Below are 27,956 nucleotides of genomic sequence, written 5' to 3'. Positions count from 1 at the left end.
TTTTCAATAGAAGCTAAAAATCCTTCTAGTCCAAAGATATTTTTTCAATTACCTCAAATAAGTGCTCGTGATGGTGATGATAATGTTTATCTACCTTGTATTGCCTCGGGTTATCCTTTATCCAAATATGAATGGTTTATCCGGATTTCCAATTCAGATTCAAGAATATCTTTATCATCGCTATCTGATGACTATGTGCCTCTTTCATCATTATTAACATCATCTTCATTAAGTTCTAATCGACTTGCAGGCCTTATTATTCATCCACATCGTTATAAAATCACCGATGGTTTGTTAATCATTTCCGAGCCAAAATCAACTGATTCAAATCAATTTCGTTGTATCATATCAAACAATTTGGGTCGAGTTAAATGTGACATTAAGTTAACTGTCTATTCTCATCTAAAAGTCACTATAAATACAGTTCCACCCACCGAGTATACCACAAATTCAAATAGTAATAATGTCAACCTTGATCGGACATTTTCCGGTTCAGGTAAAAGTGTATCAAGTTTAAAAGGCATTGGTTCAACATCATCTACCTCCTCCTCAACCACAACCCTATCATCATCATCATCATCATCACAATCAGTGGGAGTCACTCGAATACCAATAAGTTTAGGTTCAAGTTTATCTTTAAATTGTACAGTTAAGGGATTCCCTGTGAAGGACATCAAATGGACAAAAGATTCAAAAACTCTGTTGGAATCGATCCTTACAGGAACTTCAAGACCTCTGACAACAGTAAAGGGATCATCATTATCCTCATCATCTTTATCAACATCATCATTATCAAGAGAAACTGATTATCATCATTATCATCAACAGCAACAATCCAACAGTCACCATTCAATTATCCTCGATTTGATTTCATTAGATCGTAAACACGAAGGTTTTTATATTTGTTTGGCCTCTAATGATTTAGCATCAACCCAACAAACTATTCAACTTTATTTTGATGGTAAATATCATTTTCATCATATTTATCCTTTTGTGTGTATCATCATTATCAGAATATATATTTTTCCCATCTTTTCCCTCATTTCTATCATTCCATTGATGATAATCACTAATTGCCATGACTTGATTTTCATTCATCCTGGTTAACCCATAATTACATTCAAGTCAATTCATTAATATTAGTAAATGAGTTGACTAGAAAACCTAATTAATGGCTTCTAATAGATTTACTATATAATAACATGAACCAATCATATTACAATTAAATCAAATAGCGAAACATGTTTCATTCATTCAATCAGATATTATTATTATTATATTGTTAGAATTTGAAAAATTATTCTTTATACAAAATTATCTTGAGATATTCATCATGAAATCTGAAGATCCTTTTTATTTATCATGGAAATTTTTTTACACTCTGAAAGGTATTTGATTCACGACAAAAAAAAATGAATTATGATTCAATTGATTTATGAATTGGTTTTTTTTGCTCTCATTCTCGATTGTAAATATTATCTATTATATTGAACATCGTAAGTAAACATTAAGGGAAGGAAGTTATTAGAAAGTTGAGAATTCAGGTTCATCAAATGATTATTATTACATCGATTTCTCGATGCTCATGTGAAATAATAGACTATGTTTTCGATTATCTTTTGTTGAACTTTTATTGAACTGTTTTCCAGTTTTCCTATTGTTTTATAATAGGAAAACTTTTAGCTTGCAGAAAATTATATTTCCATTGGTGGTGAATAGGATTTACAATTCTGTTTTTCATCATCATCACTTTTTCCTTATTTAATCAAGATCAAAGTTCATCAATCAACACTGAACATTTTTCAGAAACAATTTGAAATTTATAAAGTCAACAAACTGAGAATTGTTTTAGTTGGAAACAAACAAATAAAAAAAAACGATCATCAACATTGATTGAAATGTTTAGAATTTTCAATTCGCACTTATTTAGTTAATTGTTTCATTGATTAGTCAATCTTTAAATGTTACAATTGTTATTATTATTTACTATTACGCTTTTGTTTGGTCTTTTAGCTTAATCCGATTCTCTCTATCTTGATTGTTTCAGGATATATTACCAATGAATTCCCATGAGACTAATGATCAGGTTCACTTTCAATTGGTAAACATTAACAAGCCAATTAAATGTTATCAACATTATCATTATCATTATATTTATTATTATTATCACTGAGCAGTTAACCATTAGGCATCAGTTTCCATGTTAACGAAATCGTTTCCTCAATCATCACGTTGAAATTTTTTTTCTTGAATTAGCTCATTGATTTCATTTTGAAAAGATTTTAATTCTTGACTCGAGTTGATTAAAAAATCTCTAATTTCCTTTGAATTATATTATTATTCATTTAATTGGTTGCTAATTAGAATGTTGGATTAATTATCCCTTATCAGATGATTACTTAATTGTTATATATAAATTGTACTTGGAATCAATTGAGTTTAAGAATAACAATTTTTACTTTGGAGCATAACAATTAGTTGTCAATTTAAATCACTAAGAAAATTGTACAACGTTGATGTTAATTAATATTCTGATATGATCATGATAATGAGTATCATGAAAACGAAGACTAAAGTTTGAATATGTGTTGATTTGGTTATTCCAATTCATGGATAATTGTTAATAACTATCTCTCTTTATATTCATATGAATTTCTTGGCAAATGAATGAAATTAATTTAATTTCATGGAGAAATTTATACTCTCTTATATTCTCAGTGATGATTGTACCAGTGGATTTTTCATCTTAGTTATCGTTCCCTGGATTATTAAGAATCGAAACCAATTAATAACCTTTCATGATAATCTATTGAGCCGTGAATATTATGATTAAAGTTATCATGATAATAATCAAGTAAATGAGTGGTACTTAAATATGATAGACTTGTTATTGAAAAATATAACAGTTGAATAAGTAGAAAGATGAAAATATCATATTGGCAACGAGAGGAAAAATTGTTTCCTTGGGAGTTGATGATAGAATAAAAAACGAAGATGAAAAAAGATCTAAGAATAACAATAAACGTAGAGAGAGAGAGAGAAAGAGAAAAGATGAAAATTTTGGAAATCGAGCATATCATGACTGATTTATATTCGAGTTTGAAGAGCAAAAAGTTTGAGAATATTTCGATAAATCGATAAAAGTCCAACTTTTTCTCTTCAATACTTTCCCACCATCGATAGTGACATTTTCTTTGGGTACAATTTAGAATTGTGGATGATGAATTCTTAGTTTGAGAGGAAGAAAAATGTATCACAGATAAAATTGATATGAAGAAACTTTTATCACCATGAAGACGAAAGTAAATTTATCTGAGTATTTTTTTTCTCTGTTATTTCTTTAAATACTCAGTGTTCTCATCATCTTTTCATCCGCATCTTCAATTTTATTTTATTCTTACTTTGCTTTTCTCTTATCATCATCACTCTCATAATCGTTAACTTTATCCTTATCCATCTTTATCTCGTTAATTTAATCGTTTCCACTTTGAAAATCAAAATCGATCAACTCTTTTTCTTATTCTTTCCTCAGTTTCTGGTTTGAAACAGTTTTCCCTTGATAAAATGTTTCTCTGATCATTATCATCTGAACCGATATCTTAATTGAAAGATGAAACTTTCACTTTAACTATAACAGAATGAATCATGATGATATTCAATGAAAATCTGATGAAAGTTGTTACAATTTTCATTCCACTTTTACTTTATCATGTGACATGTGATGAAAATTCATTGACTTTCACCATTATGATTATTGTTTCTCTCCTTCAATTTGTCCGAGTCAATAAGTTATTTTATCAGCTCTTTCTCTCTCTCTCTCTCTCTCTCTCTCTCCTCTATCCTCTCAATTGAAATTAATGGAACAACAATATCACAGTAATTGTGTTACTCATTAATTTGCAGAACTTTTATCATCATTATAACCAAAATTGAAAGAAAATTTCACATTTTCTCAGTGTCATCAGTTTTCTTTTCGAGTTCTGTTTGCATAAGCATAATATCACTTCTTTGATTTTCTATTTCACTTCTCATTGAATTTTTATTTTCTCTTTCTCTTTCTACAATAGATGAAGTTCCAGTTTTCGAGGAAACTTTTAATGACCAATTATTATCTCTTGGAACATCATTATCGTTAATATGTTCGGCCCGAGGGCGACCATTACCACAGATTACTTGGGCATTTGATATGGAGCCTCTAAAGAGTTCACATAGAATTCGTTATGCTGATTTTGTTTCGCAACGTGATAAAGTAACAAGTTATGTTAATATTACATCAGTTCGTTCAGAAGATGCTGGACTTTATCAATGTATTGCTAAAAACTCAGCGGGACAAAGTTTCCACCAAAAAAGAGTCAATATCTATGGTGAACCAGGAGTAAAGCCAATGGTCAACAGGACAGTTTTAGAAGGTGAAAGTATTTGGTTTTACTGCCCAGTCTATGGTTATCCACATGGAGAGATAAACTGGTTGAAAGGTACAAAATTATTCCATCTTTTCCAAATCATTTGAAATCAGTTTCAATACGATAACATGATATTTAAATTCATCTACTTCTTATTAGTTTTGATGATTATCATTTGAATGTTTCCCTCGAATATATTATTTTAGATTGAGACACTTTTTCCCTTATTCTATTGAGCATCTTGATAGTGGACAATTTTTCTTTGTTCATTAATAATGAATTGACGTAGACTAAGATGAATTGGAACAAATTGAGATGATTATAATCATGACAGAGAATTGAAACTAATAGAAGATGATGATAATAGTTGTTTATATTTTGGATGAAAAGGTTACAAGAGGATTCATTGAGAAAGTAAAAGGATATGATTATTGGTGGATAAAATTCAGATGAATGAGAGATTGACCGAGAAAAAGGAGCAAGAGATATTATCAGAATTTCTGTTTGTATTCATCTAGAGATGAAATCAGATGCAATTCTGAATAGAGGGGTCACTTGAATGTTTTTCCTTTTTTTTTCTTTCCTCTTCTTTTATACTCTTAATCTTCATGGAAGACATTTATCTGTCTGTTTCTCTGTCTTTCTCTTTACTTTTCTGGAAGTGAATGAAAAGAAATGATGAGTTGACAAGCTTATTCAGTTATCGAGTATGATGACGATGACGAGAAAAAGAAAACGAGAGCATTTTCATGGTAGATGTTACAAAAATGCTCGGAATTTGTATATATAAATCTAAGTACGTTACAAAAGAGAAAAGGAGAAGAGATATAAGGTTAATAGGGATATTCATCTTCTCCTGGATATTAGGAATTCTTTCTGTTCATTATTCTCTCCTTGTTGAAAGTGTAATATACACACAGATTATTTCGTTCTGTGGAAGCACAATCAGTTGAGTAGATATTGAATGAGAATCTCTTTTATATATACCAAGAAAAATGTTGTTCCAATGATGATTATGATAATGAAGAATGTTTCTTTTTTTTCTACTTTTCGTCTTACTAACAGATTCTTTTGTCAATATTATTTGCTCATCAACTAACCAACAATTTATTCCGACATCATGAAAATTAAGTAGCAAGAAACCAGGGCCGATCAAATATCCTAGTTGATTCCAGTAAATAATAATAATAATAGTCTCAGATAAATACTCGATTCTAAAAGTGATAACATTAAGATCATCATTTTCTAAGGTTTTGATTTTATTACTTGTTCTCTGATAATTTGATGATAAACCAATTCTGTGTATCTGCAGATTGAATTTCTGTCTGATTTATTTATTATTTATGGTTAAATTATCAAGATTAAGGGAGAGAGAGAGAAAAGAAAATCGAATCGAAGTAAAAAAAACTATTGTTGGTTTTTACCTGAGAAAGTAAAGAAAAAGTGAATTAACTTTTCATTGCTTTTAGGTTAATCAAATGTTAAGTTTGTTCCGAGTTTCATATTAACCTGAATCTTGCCTTGAGGGCAAGTGATTTGTTCAATCAATTTCAATTCTTTGTACATTTATTAACACAGTAAGTTGAGTTAATTTTGGACTCAGTGGAGTGAAAGTTTTAGATTACAATTACTTTTGGCCGATAATAATGTGACATGGAAAAAGAAAATCATTCAACCTGATAGACTTAAGATGATGATGATGATGATGATGATGATGATGGAAAAGAGGATCAGAGATCTTGATGATGGATTTTGATGGATAAATTTCAAACGAAAGAAAAAGTTCTGAGATTATTATTAGGTAAAAAGCTGAATGAATTGTAAGTGAATCAAAACAATGGCTTAAGTTTAAAATCAACTCGAGACTTAGGGCTTGAATTTGAACATTATCACTGGTCAGTGGATTCTTGTTGATGAAAACAATATACTAATACTTGACCAAAGAAATGGAGAGAGAGAGAGGTTAAACTGAACATTGCTTTCTTCTCAACATTTCTACGATATTTTGAATGTTGTTTCTTTTTTTGGAATGAAAAGAGAGAGAGAAATAGATTGAGAAAAGAAAAAAAGAAACAAAAAAGAAATAGAATAGAATATAATTCTTTAAGGATTATCGTTGATTCTTTTTTGATTTTCTCTCTTCATCATTCCTTTCATCATCTTTTCGGTTTGTTCTGTTCAATTCTATCGATTCTAGAAAAGAGAAAGTTGATTTTTTTTCTAATCCTTTTCTTGTCCATTTCTTTGTTTTTCAACAGTTCGAGTTGATGAAGTATCGCCAATGATAATAACAAATAAGTTTATCATAATAAATATACTTTCACTTTTCTTCCCTGAAAACTGTCACTAAACTGATAACTTTATTTTTGATAATCAATTTCAACTTAGTAGCATTTTCATCAATCACTTTTTTTTTCATACCTCAGGAACAAAATATTCAGTTTACAGATTAGATTTTACCATTTATCTGTATTATCATGTTACCTTTTACAACAGAATACAGGTAAAAATGATGATGACAGTTAATGATGAGGTAAAAACAATGCAATAAATTTTGATAATATTTGCATCAAAGTCAATGGGTGTTCAATATGTAATCATTATGAAAATACCTTAAACTAATATCTCTCTGCCAATGTTGGCTTATAAATAGTAAATCGTTTGCAAATATTATGTTGATATCTGTTGATTTTATATATAAAAACCTTGAAATTGGTTAAGATAAATTGGACAATTTATTGAGATGAATGGTTCATGAGGCTCATATTGTCTCATTATGTAACCATTGAGAATGAGAGAGAGAGAGAGAAAACCATCAAATAAACAAGCAAAAAACATCAACAGGAAAATAGAGTAAAAAACAAACTGAATCAAGTGATTTATGTTTATTTGATGTCCCAGTTGTTTAGTTTTCATCTTATCATCATTATCAGAATCATCACAATATCATATGAACAATTTTTCCCATGAATTTACCTCATCCATACTCTTGAATTTGCTATTATCATTGTTATCTTTTCGTAATCATTGTTTTGATTTTTTTCATTTACTGTATCATCTTTTTTTTCTGTATATATATTTCATCATTATCGCTACAATTGTAATAATGATAGATGATGAACAGATTCCTAGTAATGGACGTCAGGAAGTTTTCACTAATGGTTCACTGTTGGTCAAAAATGTTAATCGTAAAGTGGACGAGGGATATTATTCTTGCCAATTAAGTTCATCTCTAAAAGGATCATCAGATTATCCTGGCAACAGTAATAAAAAGCATTCGCACTTCCAGCAACAGTCTCAACATCAATCTAAATGTTTCCTCAAAATTATGGGTAAGTTTTCATTTCTTTTTCAATAATATAATTGGTTTGATATACAATCATGATACATGATGAAAAAATAGATGCAACAATTTACCAATGTAAACCAGAACCATTTCCATGGTATTCAGAGATTCAAGAACATGAATTACTGTGTGTGTGTAAATATTATCATAGAAAAAATTGTTACTAGAAAAAAAGTAACACAGAATGTGAAACATTCAGCTTGGAAGATTTTGATTCCTTCTACATCTTAATACTTGATCCATTAGAAGACAGTAGTTTTTTTCTTCTCTCTTTCTCATCTTTTGTCTTCATTTTTTTTCGCCATCTTTCTTTCATCTTCCGATTTATCATTCGTATTCTCACCATCATTATATTCTACAACCTGAAGGATTCATAGAGAATTTTTTTTCCCTCAAGTTTTCTCTCTCATATTCTACTTTCGTTCCAACCTAATCGATTATACATTTTCCATGGGAGTATTTTTGACCGACAACTACGATATTGGACCAGAATTCATGCTGAGTGTTCAGTTACTCAGAATGTAGGGAAGAGGGAATGTTAATCTTTTCGATGTGAAAAAAAAAGATCTAAGTTCATACCATGAAAACTGAAGAGAGAAAATGCCAAGTGAGAATCAGAGGATAAAATGGTGAAAAAAAAAACATTTTGTTTGTTTTTCATCATCATCATCATGATCATCTCTTTATCTTCATCTCCATCTCTTTATTTGATCGTTACACTCACTTAAATATTTACTATATAATACATCAGAATCGACTCGATGCTGATAATATTATCAACAACATTTTACTTAAACTGTCAATAAAATAAGAAAACAGGATAACTTGAACTCTAAGATTATCATTGTTATTTTTGAGCAAATTTGATCAAATAATATCTCAACAACTGTTATTATTAATCTTGACCATCACTTTTTTTCATATTATCATTTAAGTAAATTACAGAAAATTTTCTCAATGATAAATTGTTTACAATTACGAGGGAATCAAACTTTCAGAGACTCTACTCGGATTCCAAGATTTATGATCAGGTCATTTAAATGACCATCAGTTAACATTGATTATCAGAATTACTAACTCATTCTCGCTGAAAACATTGAGCAAACCAGATATTATATATTATCATGATCAAGCAATTGAGAGATGATGATGACAACACATGTTACTCACATTTTTGCATCTTCATCATCATCATGCTCTCAGCAGGAATTGCGTGCTCATAAAGCTCAATTTAAGTCTCTCTCTCTCTCTCTCTCTCTTAAGCTGAATCGTTGTTATTTTTTGGAATCTTTTTTTACAGAATTTCTCATGAGAATGATGATGATGATGACAACTCATATTGTCTTCCTACTTAACTTTATTGACACCATATTTCATCCCTTAAATACGCACCTACTCACTTTTTTTATCCAACCAATTCTGAAATTCACAAGTTTAATATATATTTCATCAACTCATGATCATGGTGATAATGGTCATCATTATGATTACCAAGAAAAGTATTATTATTACATTTATGGATAAGAAACTGTCTCAGAATTGGATTCTTTTCACATATTTGAAACTTAAAACTCTTAAATTTAATGATGATGATCAAAAACCATCGTCAAAATATTATCATGGTAATCATAATTATCGTTACTCAAATTGATAAAAATTGTCACATTTATTTCATGATGTTTATTTATTTATCATTTTATTTAACTTGTTAGTTTTTTGCTATCTCACAATATTATCAACAACTCAACTTATAGATTTGATATTGGTTTATTTTCATCCAATCTCATTTAATGTTAACATGATAAATGAATTCACTTTTCATACTACAACGATTCTATTAGGAGCATATGATGAACATTTCACCGGAATCATGAACTGTAAATGATCATTGAAATGACCTTTATCCTTATGATGTGTTACGAAGTCAATATTTCAATTGATTGATATTATTTTGATCATTTTTTACTTTCCATTATAGTTATTGTTTGATAAATTTGGAGTATGAATAAAACTCAATGACAATTAAGAGATGACATTGAGAGGAAATTTATTCAAAGGTTGAGTGATTATGTCACCAATTAAAATAGTAGTAATAGTTTTGAAATAATTTCCGAAAATATTTCATGTAATTCATGGGAAATGAATGATTAGTAGATGGAATTGAGCTTGTTGATATCACAATTGAACCTCTTTGACCTACAAGTGTATTAATAAAGTTGACATTAAATTGTATTTTCACATTGTGATTGACAGCTAAAAGATTTAAAATACTCAAGCTACTTAACAACTATTTCCATTTGTGTAAGATCATCATTAAACTTTCCATGGTAATTGAATCAATCCATGATAATTAAATAGTGGAAATTTAAATAATCAAGTGAATAGAAATTGGAAATTGTTTCAAATCATTTAACCATTGGACCGATTGAATAACTTAATCTATTTCATACCAATAGAGAGAGAGAGAGAAAGAGTATTAAACTTTAATTATTATGTTCTCCATGGTAAATTAACTGGGAATTTGTTTTATCATTTACATGGTTGATTAAATGATAATTGATTTCGAATTTGAACTTTTTTTATTTGCTAATATTTTCCTATCATTTTGTATCTTTTCCTTTTGCAGTTGGTCCTCGGATCGATCCATTTGTATTCCCAAAGGATATGGAGGAGGGTATGAGAAGTGTAGCATTTTGCTCAGTAAGTTCTGGCGATGGGCCGATTCACATCGATTGGTACAAAGATGGAATCAAACTGGACTCAAATGAGTTTGGAACTCGAATCGAAATGCTGAATAGTTTCACATCAACAATAACCTTTCAATCGTTAACAACCCAGCATACTGGCAATTATACTTGTTTAGCATCAAATTCAGCATCGAGTGTTAATTATACCGCTGAGATGATTGTTAAAGGTATGCTAACAATAGGAAAACAATAGTGAACAAGAACAAGATAATTAACTTACAATGTTCATTATATTTTGGTGTTGTTATTATTCAATGAAAGAAAAACAATCTAACTAAAAAAAAAGGAAAGAAACTTTAATTCTAACAATCAAAAACAATTAATAATGCTGATGGAAAACAATTTCATTCGCAATTAACTTTAAACTTTTCTTCTTATACTAGACAATTGATTGTTACACTGATTTAATTCAGTTTCAGGGTTGTAATCATTAATCATTGTTACCATGTTTAGCTGTTTTTTTCTTGTCTAAATTGGAATACAAGTTTCTCAATGAGTTCCGTTAATGAATAGAAATCAATATTATCGGTTTATCTGATTCTTTTTCATTCTTATCACAAACGTTACAGTTTCAAATTCACCATGATTCATTTTCTGTGGTTTTTCAACACAAAATTCCCGTTATTTTATCAAGAACTTGAAGGATTAGATCAGAATGAACCTTGAAAATATTAGATTCCAAGTGAATTTCTTACGGAATTTTTTCCTTTCAGTTTGAGACGAACTGACGAAATTGCTGTTTCGACTTTTTTCCCAGAACATCAAAGTAAGAATAATGATGTTCGATTTTTCCTAATTTCGTCGACATTTTTTCATTCATTTTTTTCATCTTATTTCTACATTTCCTTCAATACATTCACTTCCTCCTTTTAGTCTTTATCATGATTTCTTTGCTTCCTAAGATCTTCAAGTCTGTTCAAATGCATCAGAATGAATCGGTTACCCTTTTTTCATCCAAAACAGTCTTTGATTCGAGAAGTTAACAAGTCGAGTTCTCATTTACTATCAATTCTCTATTGAGTGAGATAATATACCAAGTGATTCATTGATGATTATTGAACATTAAAGTGAACTTAATGATCGCAATGTTGAACTGTAGCAACAGATAAGAAATAAGGTGAAAAAAAAGATAAACTAAAAGCTTTCACACTTGATAACTTTATTATAATAACTCGAGTTAACTTTTTGTATCGAAAAGTATTTTTTTCTCAATTCAGGAATTTCTCTCTATCTTCTTGATCAGATGATTCTGAAAGTTCTGTAGATAAACTCATACAGATAAACAAACAATATATAAGAATTTCCAACAGCCCTGAAACTGATAAGGTTCCTCGAATAGGTGATTCATTCTTCAACTCGAACTTGATAGTTTACTTTTATTCATTTCTATTTAGAATCAGAATCAACTTTGATTCGATTCTCTATCTGTCTATGATTACGAACTATCATTCGATATATTAATAGGTTAATATTTGTTTAGATCGTAATTGTTTTATGGAAAAATAGAAATATTTTTGATGGAGAAATAAAACTTTTCCATCTCTTGACTTAATATTATTCGCTATCGAACTTTGTATTATTGACAAATATTATTCTCGTTTTGGTCATTTTATTCTCGTTTGTTTTTTTTTCATCCAGTTTACTATCAGAACATTTGAGAAGTTTTTTTCTCTCTCTCATCATCTTTTCTTAGCATCTTCATCTTCGCAGCTCATTCTTATTCTTGGACTTAACATTCTTGAAAATCAACTACTCACCACGAATCAAGGGTTATCAATCAAAAAGCAATAACCTCAACTCAAAACAGTCTCATCTTTTTTTTCACTTGACTCATCAGATTCTGCCTTGAACTTTCCGATCCATAAACTAGACATTAGCACTGTTATCATAATCTTCCAATTCTTATCTCAGCATTTTCATCACTGAGACATTTTCTTCCTCTCTTGTTTTATTCAACTTGCATCTTCAATAATCACCCTGAGTTAGATTATCAGCCTAGAAGGGTAACACTGAAAATAATCAGTTAAAATTGTTGGAAAATATTTTCAATCTTTTGTATCATTTTGCTGTTTAGATAATAAAATGCTAGATCTTTTTTGGTCTTCTCAAGAGATAGCATTTTCTTCAGTATGTTTTTAGCATCTCAAGCAATTCTGATAAAGTGTGAGAAGATCAAAAAGACATTTGAACAGAGAAAAATCGATTTAATCATCATTTTATAATGATGATAATGATGATGATGATAAGATAAAGTTTGAAATACAATTTTATCACATTATCAGCAGACTGAGAAAATATAAAATAATCAATTTGTTGATACTTTTATTCAAGATATTATCTCATGATATTATTGTAACACTAATAGTTTACCGTTATCCATGTCACTTTATCAATAATTTATTATCTAATTTTCATCTTCGTTTAAGTTTTTTTCATTCTGCGTCAATTTAAAGCTTTGCTATAATGAAAATCTGAACGGAATTTTTTTTCTGTATGAGACTCAGAATTTGATTGATATTGTGTATATACTTTGCAAGGTATTTCTGTGTGTTTATCATTCTTGTGGTCAGTATGTAATATCTGTCAAAGATTTTGAACATTACTTGAAATAATGTGAGTGTGTTACCATGAAGAAATATTCAGATAGCTGATTATTACCCATGGAATTTTGGACAGAATAAGAATTATGATTAGAAAGGAGAAATTTTATCAATTTCAATAACAGAAAGAAAAATGTTCTCTTGGAACTTGAATGTCAGTTTTTGAAGAATGGACAAAGAATGGAAAAAAAGAAGAAAAAAACTTCTGAATCAATTCTCTAGATAAACATGATAAATTATCTTGACCATTGTCACACTTATCATTATTATCATCATTTGTTACACCATTTTCATGATAAGAAAGATATGGACTGAAAAAAGTTCTGATACTGAGTCGACCCTTTTTTTTATAAATCATATCTGAAATTGTCAATATTTTTTATCTGACCTGACAAAGTTTTCAATTCTCAATTTTGTCAACTCTATTCAATACGATAATATATTTGATATGATTGTTAGTCAAAACTTTATCAGAACTTTTTTTTTATCTAGACAAAGCTGAGTAAAGTTCATTTTTATATCTACTTTCTGTTTCTTTCTTTACTTTTCTATGAAATTTGATATAATCATTGTAATCTAACTGAACAACGGCAGAGAAAAAAAATCTTTGAGAACTTTTCAAATTGAATCCATTGAATTTAAAATCATAATTCTTTTCCGGTTTAAAGTGAGAATTGTTAAGAGAACGAAGTTTAAAAAAAACAAAGGAAATGCTCATATGTCACATGGAGAAATATTTTCCAGAAATTATGTTTCCTGAGAGTGGAAGAGGTGAAAATGAACTTTTCCTTCAACATCTGGAACTTGCTCAGAATTCAAGGTATTAGAACTTTATCATGAAATGTCACAAGAAAGGTAGAAAACTATTCACTTTTCAGATGAATTGAATAGTTATGAAATTTTCACTTGTTCGAGAATATATTTTATCATTTTCTTTTCTTGATATCTCAATAATACAACAAATACACTTTGAGAGTATGTATTTAGCACTGAATAAGAAAATTCGATGAGAAGTAAGAAAAAGTTTTCGTTTTTCAAAAAGTTTCTTTCCGAAGGAATAATTTTGTTTCTATTTCTTTCCGCTTTTTTTTTTGTTATCTCATGTCAATCGATTTTTATCATTTCTCCTTCTTCAGTCTCACCAACATGGATTAAGGAACCAATTGACTTGGAAGTAATCAATGGAGCTCGAGTTATACTTGACTGTCAAGCTTCAGGATTCCCTGAGCCTCAGATTCGTTGGAAAAAGGAAGAAGTTGATCCCAATGAAGCAAAAGCAACATTTAAAACCATTATAAGTAATCCTCATATTCATATTCTGGAGAATGGGTCACTTTTCATTAATCTCGTTGGCTCATCTGATTCTGGAAAATATATGTGCCAAGCCACGAATGGGGTTAATCCAGCATTGAGTAAAGTTATCAACTTAAAAGCTCACAGTAAGTTTCATAAAACTGATCATAATATTTATATAATTAACCTTTAACACTTTCACATTTCAATCAACTTAAAGTTGATGTCAAATTTTCAACTTGTAATATTATCATTTTCAAATCATCTAATATCAATAGAGATATTTGAATCTGTTGATTAACTTAAATGCTGACAATTAACATTATATTAGTTGGGAATCACAAGTTTATCCATTCATGATGATTCATCTTGAATGCTAAGAATCAATCAAGATGAATGTTAATAAGCTTTTTTTTAGCCCTCAGTTATTACTAAACTTAACTTTTCCATCATTAAGTAAAAGGTTATTGCTTGAAGGTGATGTTTTTTTTTATATTACATGATGGGAAACTGAATGGGAAAAAGTTCTGAAAGATGAAATTAGATATTCTGTTGATTAGATGGATGGAAGAGGAAAATTGTGTGATAATAATGATATACCAGGCGAAATGTTGATAGGTTTTAATAATGATATTAATTAGCATTGCATATTTTTATTGGTTGGATAAACACATTAATATGTTCACAGGTCTGTGAAAATAATCAAAGATAATTATTTGAATATCATTAGATTGATATTGATTTGTGCTGATGGAAAATGATTATTGAGATTGTTCAACTTATTTAAAGTTAATCACGAGAAAAGGATAAAGATAATGTTCTGATGGGAAGAGATGAAGTTCTCAGTAGCTGAAAATGTGAGATGATATTTTTAACTTGGAGGAATTTGAATGGATGAGGATGAAGATGATGAGAAAATTGTAAGAAAAAAAGACAAGTTAAGTGAAAGACTTATTCAAATTTGTTCTGTTGAATGTAATCCAATTTTCAATTGGTTTCTTCATTTGAGTTTTAAGTGAATGAGGAAAAAAAATATAAAACAAAATGTGAATTGAAACTGAAAATTGAATTGGATTCATTTCTTTTGATATCATCCCAATTATCTTCATCTTCATCTTACTCTTACTTTTATTCCTCCTCATTCAATTCACATTTACCGTTATTTCCTTATTCTAATGGTAATAATATTTCACTCGTTTAATTTTTCGCCTAAATATTTTTCCACCAGTTCAGTTTCATGAAATATTTTATTATCTTATTTTTTTTTTCTTTGTATTCCATGACAATGATGAAAAACAGGCTTAAATATGAATACTCGTAATGTTCAATTATGAATGAATCAGTTGGAATTGGCAGTAAGAAGATGATAACAAGCTCCATTAAATTGAGAATTACCTGTTGATATTATCGTATATTCATAAAGTGAATAATTGATAAGTTCTCATATTGATGAGGGTAGATGAGTAAATTTGCTCAAAGATAAAATAAATTTCCAAATAACCTGAATACCCACTTTAAACTTTGTGAGAAAAATATTATTAGATAAGCTTAATATTGAATTTTAATAACCTTTAATCTAGGGTTTTGATCTTGTTAACTCATTTCACCTTTAATATTGTTTAACATGACGGAATTATAATATCTTGATGATGATAATCATTAAGATTTGTGAGTAAAACATTTTCATAAGAAATAAAATGTTGATATGACACAAAAAAGAAACATAAATCACTTGAATTTTTAAACCAAATAAGAAGCGGGAATGAAATTCATCCATTCACCATGTTGGCAGAATTGAAAAATAATAGCAACATGATGGATAAGACTTATTTTCCTATTCTGTTTATCATGATAATCAGAATAGTGGTAATCATATCACGCCATGTTATCATTATATTATTATTAATATCATGATGATATTACTCAGTGTATTAAATGCTATGTGGCATACATATTGTTGAAGAAAAGTTATCATTTATGATTTTCTCTGAATTGTTAAAATTCTGAAAATTCTTGAAGAAAGACAAGATTCTGTTATATTTATATTTATATAAAGGAAACAATTGTTGTAGCATTTTTTTTAGATATTTTTCTTGGTGAAATATGATTAGACACTAATCGAGTATTTAACATGATAATAATATCATGAGGTTATTACTTGTGATCATAATGAATTTAACGATAAATTATACTCAGAGAAAGTGAAAATATTAATCTTTTTTCCTCTCTCACTCTTTTTTTGTATGAGTTTAACGATTATCAATTTACCAGAATTCTTGGAATCGTAGTATGAACTGAAAATATTGAGAGAAAAAAATTGCAACTGATTATCAGGATGATGCTATTTTAATATAAATTTTTCTCTCAGTTCGATATGTTATATTAACCATCTCTCTTTGCCTGTTGACAGAATGAATTTATCTCAATTATCCTTTTGGATGCTCGAATATTTCACTAGGAATTTATCACAATTCTCTCTCTCTCTCTCTCTCTCTCTCTCTCTCTCTCAATGACAGATTTTCATTTTTTAATGAGCTTTAAGAGAGAGAGAGAGATGTCAACATTTTATTCATGTGATCAAATCGATTGAATGATCTGAATTTTTCTCTCGTTCTTTTTGTGTTCTTGTATTTTTTCAGGTCCTCCGACATTTGGTTCAACCTTTGTATCGAAAATCGTGAAAAAAAGTGAATCCGTTAGATTAACATGTAATGCCTCAGGTGATAATCCATTAAGTTACTCATGGAAAAAGGATGATGTTGATCTGGAACAGTTGATGATTGGAGGTCGATACAGGATGGAAGAGAATAAGAAAACTTCCGTTTCCGATAATCTAATCTCTTCAGTTGATTTAATTATTGGTTCCGTAGATAGAAGTGATTCAGCTTTGTTCACTTGTATATCCACGAATCCTTTTGGTTCAGCTGAGAAAACATTTCGTTTAATTGTCCAGGAAACACCAGAAACACCAATAAATCTCAACATTGGTGAAGTTAAAAGCGATTCTCTACTAATATCCTGGTCCGAACCATATAACGGTAACTCACCAATAATGGAATATATTGTTCAATATCGTCCAATATCATCATCGTCATCATGGAATACAAAAGTAACCGAGTCAAGAGATTCAGGTTTATCAACTTCTCTCTATATTGATAATCTAAAGCCAACAACTAACTATGAATTTCGAGTGATCGCTAAAAATGCTCTTGGGTCATCAGAATCTTCCCAGTCAATTACCCAGGTAACATTAGAAAAAGGTAAGACCATTCACCGTTATCTTATCTATTCGTTGAAAGTGAAGATAAAAAAGTTCTAAAAATAATAATAAAAGAGAGTGAGAAATAAGAGACAAGAGAGAAACGATAATAATGGTGGTACATATCATCATTTGGTGAAAAGTAAATCAGTTCAGTAGCCTTAAGGTTCATGGTAAAAGAATTGATTCAACCCATTATAAAGATAATATTATTTTTTCACTTTCATCTTTCACCATTCACACAATTGATTCAATATGTAATATAATATAATGGTTTCAGGAGAGAGCATTGAATGGTGAGGATTCGAGAAGCAGAAAAATGAAGAAACTTTTTTTTTTCTTATCTTTCTAAGTCCAAGTTCTGATCTGAAAATTTAATTTCGATAGCATGAAGAATCTTCCTTTCTTTTTCATGGTGTGAGAAAAAACTTTTTTTTCATCCTTTTTCATCACAATCCAAGTGAAACACTTTTTTTCAGGGTGTGACTGAAACTTTAGTAACTACCGATTCTCTTTATCTTATTTGTGATATATTTTATTTCTTATTTTGTGATAGAGAATTTTTCTTCTCTACTTCTACTTGATAGACATTGGAAAATTGAAAGTTCATTGCTCATTAATGATGGCGATAATAGGAAGAGAGAGAGAGAGAGAGAGAGAAAACGAGAAGAGAGAGAGAGCTAATATTATTATTTTTTATCATTAGACTTTTGGTTCCATGTTATTGTTACACCTCCCAGTCAATTGCTTTGTTCACACTTTGAAAGATATTAAATTGGTAAAGAAAATGGGAAAAGGTTAGAAATTGAAGATGAAGAAAGATGAGAAGATGAAAAAAGATGAAAGTGTATCAAAAGATAATTGGAATGAGAAAGGATAACTATTATCACGATGATCGAGATGATCTCTATTCTGGGATTTGATAGATTGAGGACAAAATCTTCAAGGTAGTTTAGAAGACTTTATTTTCTCATGAAAATCTCAGATTCTTATGAACAAATCAAGAATGAATTTCATTTACTGTTGTTTCTTAGCGAAATTTAACATTTTATCAGTTGATTCTTTGGGAATTGGTAATTTAATGAGGTTTAAACTATGAATGAAGAAAAATAACTCTAAGTCTAAATATCGATATTCCGATATTTTTGAATTCATGCTGATGTTTTCTCTTCATGGGGCTTTTTCTGTTGATAATAAACAATGACTGAGAAATGGAGATAATTAGGATTGAAATTGAAACACAATAGTAAACTTAATGGAAACTAAAAGGAACCTATTTATAGTCACTATTTTTCATCGTTAGCTTTGATTCCCTGTTGTGAAAGTATTCAGATAATTCAGTGTATCACCATGAAAACGGGAAAATTTTGATCTGAATGCTATGAAAGAAATAGACAAAACCATTACCAATGTCAAAATTTATTTTCTTCATATTTTATCAACTCTTTTTATCTCTATTATCGTAATCATATATTTCATTGATTTAGTTTATTAAATTTCACCATTTTCACCATAGAAAATGCTCAGTTACAAAAAATTTTCTCTGTGAATTTTGATCGGTTTAAGCTCACAATTTTTTTTCAAAAGAAATGATAATTAAACTTTACTATTAGATACAGAATTCTTTAGTGGTGATCAGAATATCTAACGATTTTCAATGTCCCGAATTGAGATTCGATTATGAGAATAATATTTCTTTAATCGACCTTTACAAACGAATGACAATTTTCAGAGTTTCATATGACCTTGTCTCTGGTTTTTATTTCACTTTTTGGTTCAGAATAAACGATTATCAAGTTCTCATGATAAGTAATCGATTAAGAACTGAAATGATCTCTATGAACTCGAAATATGAATGCTGACCTATGTTTCTGTCCATTGGTAACATCAGAATATCATCTGTTTTATATTATCATTATTGTTGACTAGGAATTTAGTTGCATGATAAATGAAGTGAATACTCGATTGAAGCTGATATAAAAATCATTTGTTTCCAACTATCAACTGAAGTGAATGAGAAAAGAAAGTAGAATTATAATTTTTTGTTCTGTTATCAATTCTGTTTTATTTTATTTTTTTCCGTTATCATGTTGAACTTTTATTTTCTCGGTGAAGTAAAACACAAAACTCTGTGTTTCTGGTTACGAAATAATTTATCATGTATTCAGATGAAATCATAACTTATCGATATCATTTTGTCAGAATCATTCATTGATCTCATTGGAAACAGATTTCCATTCAATCATCAATCATTGAAAGTTCAGCGTTCATGATGAACAATATAAACTGACCAACATTGAGAATATTTTTATTCAAAAATTTCGAATTCAAATACAAATTGACAAAAAAATTTTCGCAATTGGAATCAACTGATTGTGCATTTAATAGTCTATTCTATTATCATTGTTTTACAATGATTCCAAATTGGGAATCTAACTATTCCTGCATACGAATTACGAATGAATTTTGGTTTCAAGTTAAATTGAATGCATAATATTCAGGGGAAGAATTTTCTTTTTGCTCTTTTATTCTGGAAAAAAACGAATCCAAACAGGATTCATGATAGAATCAGAAATGACAATAATACCATGAAAATTGTAGATGATGTTATTTGTATTCAGACGAATGTGATTCTAATCAATTTCCGATCAATGTTGTAAATTTCACTTTTCAGTATATATTTTTTTCACCTTCATGTAAACTCTCAATGGGGAAAAGAAAACTCTGAATTCTGATTGTAACTGAACTATTCTCTCTTCTGGATCATCATCATCATCACCATGAGCATCATATCTATTGCTTTGTCATCTTTATCTTCATTTTCATGTTTCTTCGACTGTGAGTTGGAAAAGAAATGATACTTTTTCGAACATTTTTTTACTCTTCTCTATTCTTGCTTCGTAACGAAAAGTTAATAAAAAAAATAGATGATAAAGAGAAAGAGAGAGAGAGAGAGAGAGAAAAGTAAGACATGAGAGAATCTAAATTCTGAATGAGAATATGAAAAGGTAGAAAAAGAGAATCGATTATGAGCTTATCATCTTTTGTTATTCAGATTCCAAAATGATTCAATTCTACCTTGAAGGTTTTTTTCTTCATCTTCTTCATATTCATTTTATTCACTTTCAGGCAATGTGATTTTCATCCGATTCCTTAAATTAATAGTTATTTGAGTAGAAAGTTTTTCCGCATTCAATCAACCATCAGATTTTATGGAACATGAAATTTCAAGGTGACTTTTTCCTGTCAAGAATTGATAATTGTATTAGTAACGATTTATATACCTTTTGTGTTCTAATGAGATTTATAGTTGATAATATCTATTTATTATCGATATTTATTCAAGGGAAACTTTCTTCACAGGAAGCTAATGAACTGAGCTCTGAACTTTTCCTAGAATCTGAAATCAAGTTGTAATTATTTGGCTATTTATCGCCTAAGATGGTGAGAGCTTAAATTTTCGCCTCATATCGATCTATCTAATTTTTATCTTCGTTCTTTCTGTAACATGAGTGACATTTTTTCTTCCTCTTTATGATTTGGTTTCTTCCTGACTTCATCTTTAGGCATAATTTACTTCCGCTTGGTATCATTTGTATCTTCATTTTTCTTCCAAAACGATGATACAACGATGCCGAAAAAAGTTCCATGTGCTCGAGGCTAAACACATTATTCAGTCTTCCAAAGTTGGCAAAGTGTTTTCTATTTTTTTCCATCATCAAAAAATTGATTGATTCTCATGAACTCTCCCCCTTTTCAATAAAGTCCAAGCTTGAAACTTTCAGTTCTAAATTTTGTTCTGATTGGATTAATTATCACTTCGATATGTTGAATATTCCTTTGACTTTTAGTAAGGTTGAAACATGATTTCTTTCAATTGTAAAAACAAAGTTCCAATGAAATTTTGCCATGAATTGATTCTGTTTGATGTTCAGGCTCATTAAATTGATTTGCAGTTCTGATAATCCGTAGAAAATGATTCAGGTATATTAATAAAATTAGATTGTAAATTTAGATGATCTTTAATTACCCTTCAACTTTTCATTTCTGTCAAACTTCATGGCAACACCACAAAGGTAATTAAGGTGAACATTATTTCATTTATCGATTCCGATGTCAACATTACCTTCAATTCATTTGCAATTAAACAGATTGAAGTTTAACCTTAATCATCTGGAAACTAATTAATGATCATTAGTCCGTTTCTATGTAATCAACAATTAACAGCAATTAACTTTTTAAGCTTACTTGAATTGAAGGTATGTCAACATGATGATGATGAAAAACAATTCATTAAAAGTTTAAATTGAATTAAACCAGAAAAATGTTAATCATTAAAATCAAATTCACAAACATTATAATGATTAAATTCTAACAATTTGAAGGATGTTGAGAAATCAATTAATCAATTTGAATGAACAATTAACTACATTATATTATAATAATCTTCTTAAAAGGTATTGAAAAGTTAATTAGTTTGATTTTAACTTTGAAATTGTTAAAAAAAATGATAAAAACAATCAACTGATTAATTTAATTTTCTTCCCATAGTTCAAACGGATTATTATTAAATTATAATTCCTATTAATGATTATATTATTATTATTTCATTTGGTGATATTTTTTTATCGTTTTCATTTTCTAATAACAAAATAATTGTTAATCTGATTATCTGAGTTATCATTGAATTGAAAAATTAACTGATAAATATTCAATAATCATGATAATCTTTTGATAAATTTACTTTTCCATTGATAGATTTACATTAATCTTAAATGTAATCACCATGATGATGTTAGTTAATCAAATATTTATCTAATCAAAAGTTGTAACAATTAGTTTTCTTAGTAATTTTCTGAATAATTAAATTAATTGTTAGAATAGATTTGATTCTCTAAATAGATTGCTCATGATTGAAATAGTTTTCTGATGAAATTATTGATTAAAAGTTTAAATTGTTCCTCTATTTGTAAACTTTTGATAAATAAGTAAATTCAATTGTCTCTTTGTTTTCCTCATGAAAAACTGTTAATCTAATTATTGTGAGTTAATTAAATTGCTGTTAGTTGTTTAATTTTCATCTGAGTGGTAAATGTTTTGTGTGTGTCTACATATTTGAGTATTTCATTCAATTCAATGATTATTTGAATATGTAAATCACTTTGAATATTTAACTTTTATCAAAAGTTTTCCAGTTTATATTAAAAAAAATTATTATCAACAACATTTACTATTGTCAATCAATAATTTATTTTTTCCCTCTACCTCTTAACAGAACCTGTCTTTCCACCTCAGGATGTTAGGATAACCCCTAAGGGTTCAAGTATCCTGAAAATTTCCTGGAACCCGCCAAAATCATCAGATGGAGATTCAAAGGAACCAAGGATAACAGGTTATCATATTGCTTATCGAAAGGCTGAAATTGATTCACCTTATTTCATCAAGACTGTTGAAGTTTCAGGATCAGCAAGTGGGAGTAAAGGTGCCAGGGAAGAGTATACCATTGGTGGATTGGAAAAGTTGACTCGGTATGAGGTTAAAGTTCAAGGTTTTAACACCGCTGGTGATGGTCCATTTAGTGACCCTTTGTCAGGGGAAACACTTCAATATGATGCGCCTAAAAGTCCCCTGTTGAATGTTGTTGGTTCATCACCGTCAACTATTGACCTTTCATGGGAACCATCAGGAGATGAGCCTGTTACAGGTAAGATATTGAAACAGAATTTACAATTACATGTATAAGATATTAATCTGTAAATTTTTTCTCTCCAAACTTTTTCCTCAGGATATTTAATCTTTTATCGAGCTGAGGGTAAAGAATGGATCTCACAACAAGTCAATTCTCTGACCAGTTACACAATTTATCAGGCCCAATGTGGTACAAAATATCAAATTTACGTTCTAGGATTAAATGATGCTGGACAGGGGGATCACTCTGATACGATAATTGCTCGAACTGAAGGAACAGGTAATTAGTTTTATCCAAATAAATTCACTCAGAGTCTTGGTCAATCAATAACTCTCACACAATAATCAATAATTTTGATGAAAAATTCATCTAACTTAAACTCTATTGGAACTTATCTCATTATTATTACATTATCTTCATGAGTATTTCATTATTAATCCATGATTTAAAATTCTCATAATCTTATGGTAAATGAAACATTGAGATTTTTCAGGGGAAAATATTATTACTATTAATAGATTTGAGATTATCAGTCCAATGAATGAATAATGATCTAGGAATTAACTATTCATGGGAACATTTTTCTCAGATGAACTCTCCCAATATTTGATAGTAATTCTTAAGTATCATGATCTTTTGGTTTCGATTAGTTAATCACAATCAAGAGAGAGAGAGAGAAAATTCTGCTAATCTGAAGCAATTAGAAACTTTTAACAATCCTAATTAACTAAGTATTGCTGATGGAAACTGCTAATCCAAGGTAATCATTGAAACAGTTAACTAATCATTAGCAATTAGTTGAATTGATGATGATATTTACCTGCAACTATCTTATTGAATTAATAAATTGAGTTTGTTGATTTTAATGATCAACATTTGATTGATTATTGTAACATTACATTCATTTAGAAACTTATCCTCATTATTAATTAACAACAATCAAGTTAACTCGTTGATCTAAAATTATAATTGTTGGTTGTATCATTAATTGTATTGTGTGTGTATATTATTAATTAGGGAGATAGAGTTAGTAATTAAATGATACATACGACGAGGACAATTTATTAGATTGTTGGTTGATGACAATCTATAATTAACTAAATAACTAACGGCACATTTAAATTGTTTGTAATTAGATTTTTTTGTCTCTACTTATATTTTTCCTCCTAATTATATATTTAATTTTGTAATCTTGTTGTTGTTAAATTGTTTATTGTTAATTATCATTGGCAGGTTAGTGTTTACTCAGCAAGAAGATCAAGAAATTCAGAGTATTCATAATCTAATTGTATTTTCATGATGAATTTTCTTGTTAATGATTAATGAAGATTGTGAAAATAATACTTTGGGATAACTAATTAAATGATGGGAAGGGTTGAATTGTTATTATTACATGTTGGATTAAGTTCATTGATAGAATTGAATAAAATCAGATTGGACAAGGAAACTAATGTTAGTATGTTGACAGAATGAAAAAAAAAGTTAATCCTTTTCAATGGTCAAAATGTCAATGATTATCCTCATCATCTTAAGGAGATAAAGGTTATCTCATATAATAACATTTACGATTATCAGAATTGGGTCAAGAAATATTGAGTCAGCATTCATTGGATTCTCAGGGTATTAGTTGTTGATTTGGTTTTCCATTGAGTGTTTATCGGTAATTTTGATTCAAGATTTCAGGGTAAGGTGATTGATAATTTTGTCTCTCTCTCTTTTGTAATTCTTGTTATGATTTAGCTCCGGTGGCTCCTGATAAATCCTCATTTCTTCAGTCAAATTCAACGGCAGTTTTACTCAATCTTCATGCTTGGCATTCAAATGGTTGTCCGATTTTGGCCTTCGATATTCAATATAAACGAAACGGAGATCGAGAATGGATTTTACTTCAGTCCTCTGTTCCTGCGACAACACCAACGATAACCATTCCTGATCTTCTTCCGGCCACTTGGTATAACCTTTTAATGAGAGCGGAAAATGAAGCTGGAACCACGGATGCTGAATTTGTTTTCGCCACCACAACAATTGATGGAACACTTATTCCACCTTTATCTGTATCAACTGAGCTTGATGGTGAATCAGGAAATAATAAGCTCTCTTTCACCTCTAAATGGGTTGTCCAACAATTGAATTTAATATTACCTATTCTTTGTGGTCTTGGAGTATTGACTCTTGGGTTAATTGTTATTTGCTCTCTACAAATGAGAAAAGCTTATATTCAAAATGGTGGTAATTCTGATCCTAGTCTATCTGTTTCAGCGACACTCAATGAAAGTGTTTACAAGATTGACAATAATAACAATAATGGTGATCTCGGGTCACCGGTAATCTCATCAACAGGTAATCCTTATAAAACAGAGTCAACATCAACCGAAATCAGATCGACTTGTGAAACCGTTGGACAATTAACAGGAATCGGAGGTATAATGGGCAATGGCAATGCAATAGGAGGAGGAGGAGGAGGAGGAATTAATATCGGTACAGGAATTGGTTATCGTCAATCAGGGGAAATCAATCAATCTATTATCCATCACCTTATGCCTTATCTAGAATTGAAGAATATCGAACTCAAGAATATGGTAAATCGTGCGATGAAACATATAAACTTCGACCATTGAATCGACCAACAACAACAACAACATCGACAACAGGTCATCCTTATCACCATGATTACGATACACCGATTTTCCTGAAACGTGTTAACCTGAATTCAGTATCACCAAGTCTTGAATAAGTTTTGATAACAAAAATTCTGGAAAATATAATATCAACAAAACCGATCGGGACCAAATTATTACTATTATTAAATCACTTACATGATTTAATGGATTATCTTATATACAATTTTTTGTATCAATTTTCTGATTTATTGCTCATGGTGAGTTTCATATTAATATTACAAACAAAAAAGATATTCCAATTAACCCTTTCCATACATGAGAACCACCACAATCTTAATGATATAAATCTTTTAATTCCTTGTAATTTATTGCTTGTGGATTAATTTTTATTCACAATTACTTGATTAGAGTAACACTTACATGCATCTTTATGTAATCACTTTGATTAATTGTTAAACTTTCCTTGATTGTTTTCCTTGAAACACTTTATTTTTATATAACAACAATCACCATGATGAACATATGATAACTAATTGGCTTGTTGAAAATTATTGTTTATCATTATATGAGAGTAACAATGATTTTTTTTTCTTCTCCCACTGAACTTTCCCTGAACTCACTCCCTGCTGTTGTTATTTTTATCCTCATCTCTTTTTTTTGTGACTGTTTTTCTCCAAGAATTTTTGCTTTTTCCTCATCTTCATCTTCTCTCTCCCTCTCTTATTATCATCTTCCCACTGAGCAGAAAAGTTTATCTCTTGTTGATTTGTGTTTCTGTTTCTCTCTTGTTCAATTTAATAGTTACAAGCAATCAATATATTAAGCTAATTAGAAGGAGTCTCGGTGAACAATTTAGAGCCCAATCTATAAGAATCACTAATTTAGTTTACAATCAATAACAAATCCATCAGCTAATGATGATTGATGTATTATTTTCATCTCTCTCTCTCTCTCTCTCACTCACTCACTCACTTCTCTTTTCTATCTTTGATTTTTCTTGAAGGTTTTTGTCCGAGGAAAAAAACTGAAACAACAATGGAATCAACCATGAGCATGATGATAAAGGAGCTCATGATACACTATGATGATGATAATGAGGATGAGGACGAGGATTAGATGAAAAGATATCGATAAAAAGAGAAGAGAACTTTTTTTAACACTTTCTTATCTTCGTGCTCATTCAATCACGTTTATCATCATGATCATCGAGAAACTCTGGGATCAACCCATGAAATCTTCATGAGCTAAGCTTAAACATTAAAGATTCATCTGAAAAGTAATCAAAGCAATCGTAAAGATATCGGATCATCTTGTTACACTTTGATGAAAGATGAGGATGGAGATGACAATGTGAAGGGAAAAAACGAAGGAACCGGAAACTGAGAGTGTCATCGTTTCACTTTCAATCTCTCTGATCAACTATATGATGAGTTTGGGATGATCAGAAACTCTGATAACCTTGAGAGTCAAAGTTTCATCAACTTTCATGATCCAATATCATGAGATGGTTACTAATTAACTAGTAAAATGGATTATCAGAAGGATAAAAAAATTCTGATGGTCCGAAATTCACACCAGAATATGACGCTCATGGAAAAATTTTCTTCTTTTCAAATTTTTACCAATTCTATGAATAAATATCTCGAATTATCTTGACTTGTTCTAATCAATGTTATTATTATTCATCGTTATCTAATTTTCTCAATTTCATGTCAATGAACTTTTTTCCCTCATAAAATGCTTAAAATTTTTACCACCGAGATAAAGTGATCATGTGATATAATAACTTTTCTATCATGAAAATGTAATAAAATTTTACAACTGAAAATATTTGCAGAATGTTGAATATGAATAAAATTCTGTCTTGGAAAAAAACTTTTCGTATTCATTTCATTGAATTATCACCACAAATTGTATTTCTTTTAGATGATTACAACGATAACATATAAATCCAATTGTAAAACTTTCAATTCTCAGTTGCGATTAAAAGTTTTCCTC

The 27,956-nt window shown here is 29.4% G+C and overlaps 1 protein-coding gene across 1 annotated transcript in view; it reads left to right on the top strand.

The window, feature by feature from the left end:
* Positions 1-27,222, top strand: part of LOC128386482 (cell adhesion molecule Dscam2-like) — a 39,326-nt gene extending 12,104 nt beyond the window's left edge. Inside the window, 11 exon segments of the mRNA XM_053345517.1 lie at positions 11-961; positions 4,068-4,475; positions 7,517-7,735; positions 10,376-10,663; positions 14,233-14,535; positions 17,029-17,649; positions 22,924-23,352; positions 23,434-23,616; positions 25,078-25,812; positions 25,815-26,215; positions 26,962-27,222. Coding sequence (XP_053201492.1) covers positions 11-961; positions 4,068-4,475; positions 7,517-7,735; positions 10,376-10,663; positions 14,233-14,535; positions 17,029-17,649; positions 22,924-23,352; positions 23,434-23,616; positions 25,078-25,812; positions 25,815-26,071 — 4,394 coding nt within the window. The 3' untranslated portion in view covers positions 26,072-26,215; positions 26,962-27,222.
* Positions 27,223-27,956: the final 734 nt, after the last annotated feature.

The sequence above is a fragment of the Panonychus citri genome, unplaced genomic scaffold (assembly GCF_014898815.1).
Source record: "Panonychus citri isolate SS breed McGregor unplaced genomic scaffold, ASM1489881v1 Contig00072, whole genome shotgun sequence".
Taxonomy (NCBI): Eukaryota; Metazoa; Arthropoda; class Arachnida; order Trombidiformes; family Tetranychidae; genus Panonychus; species Panonychus citri.
This window is presented reverse-complemented; position numbering and strand designations above follow the sequence as displayed.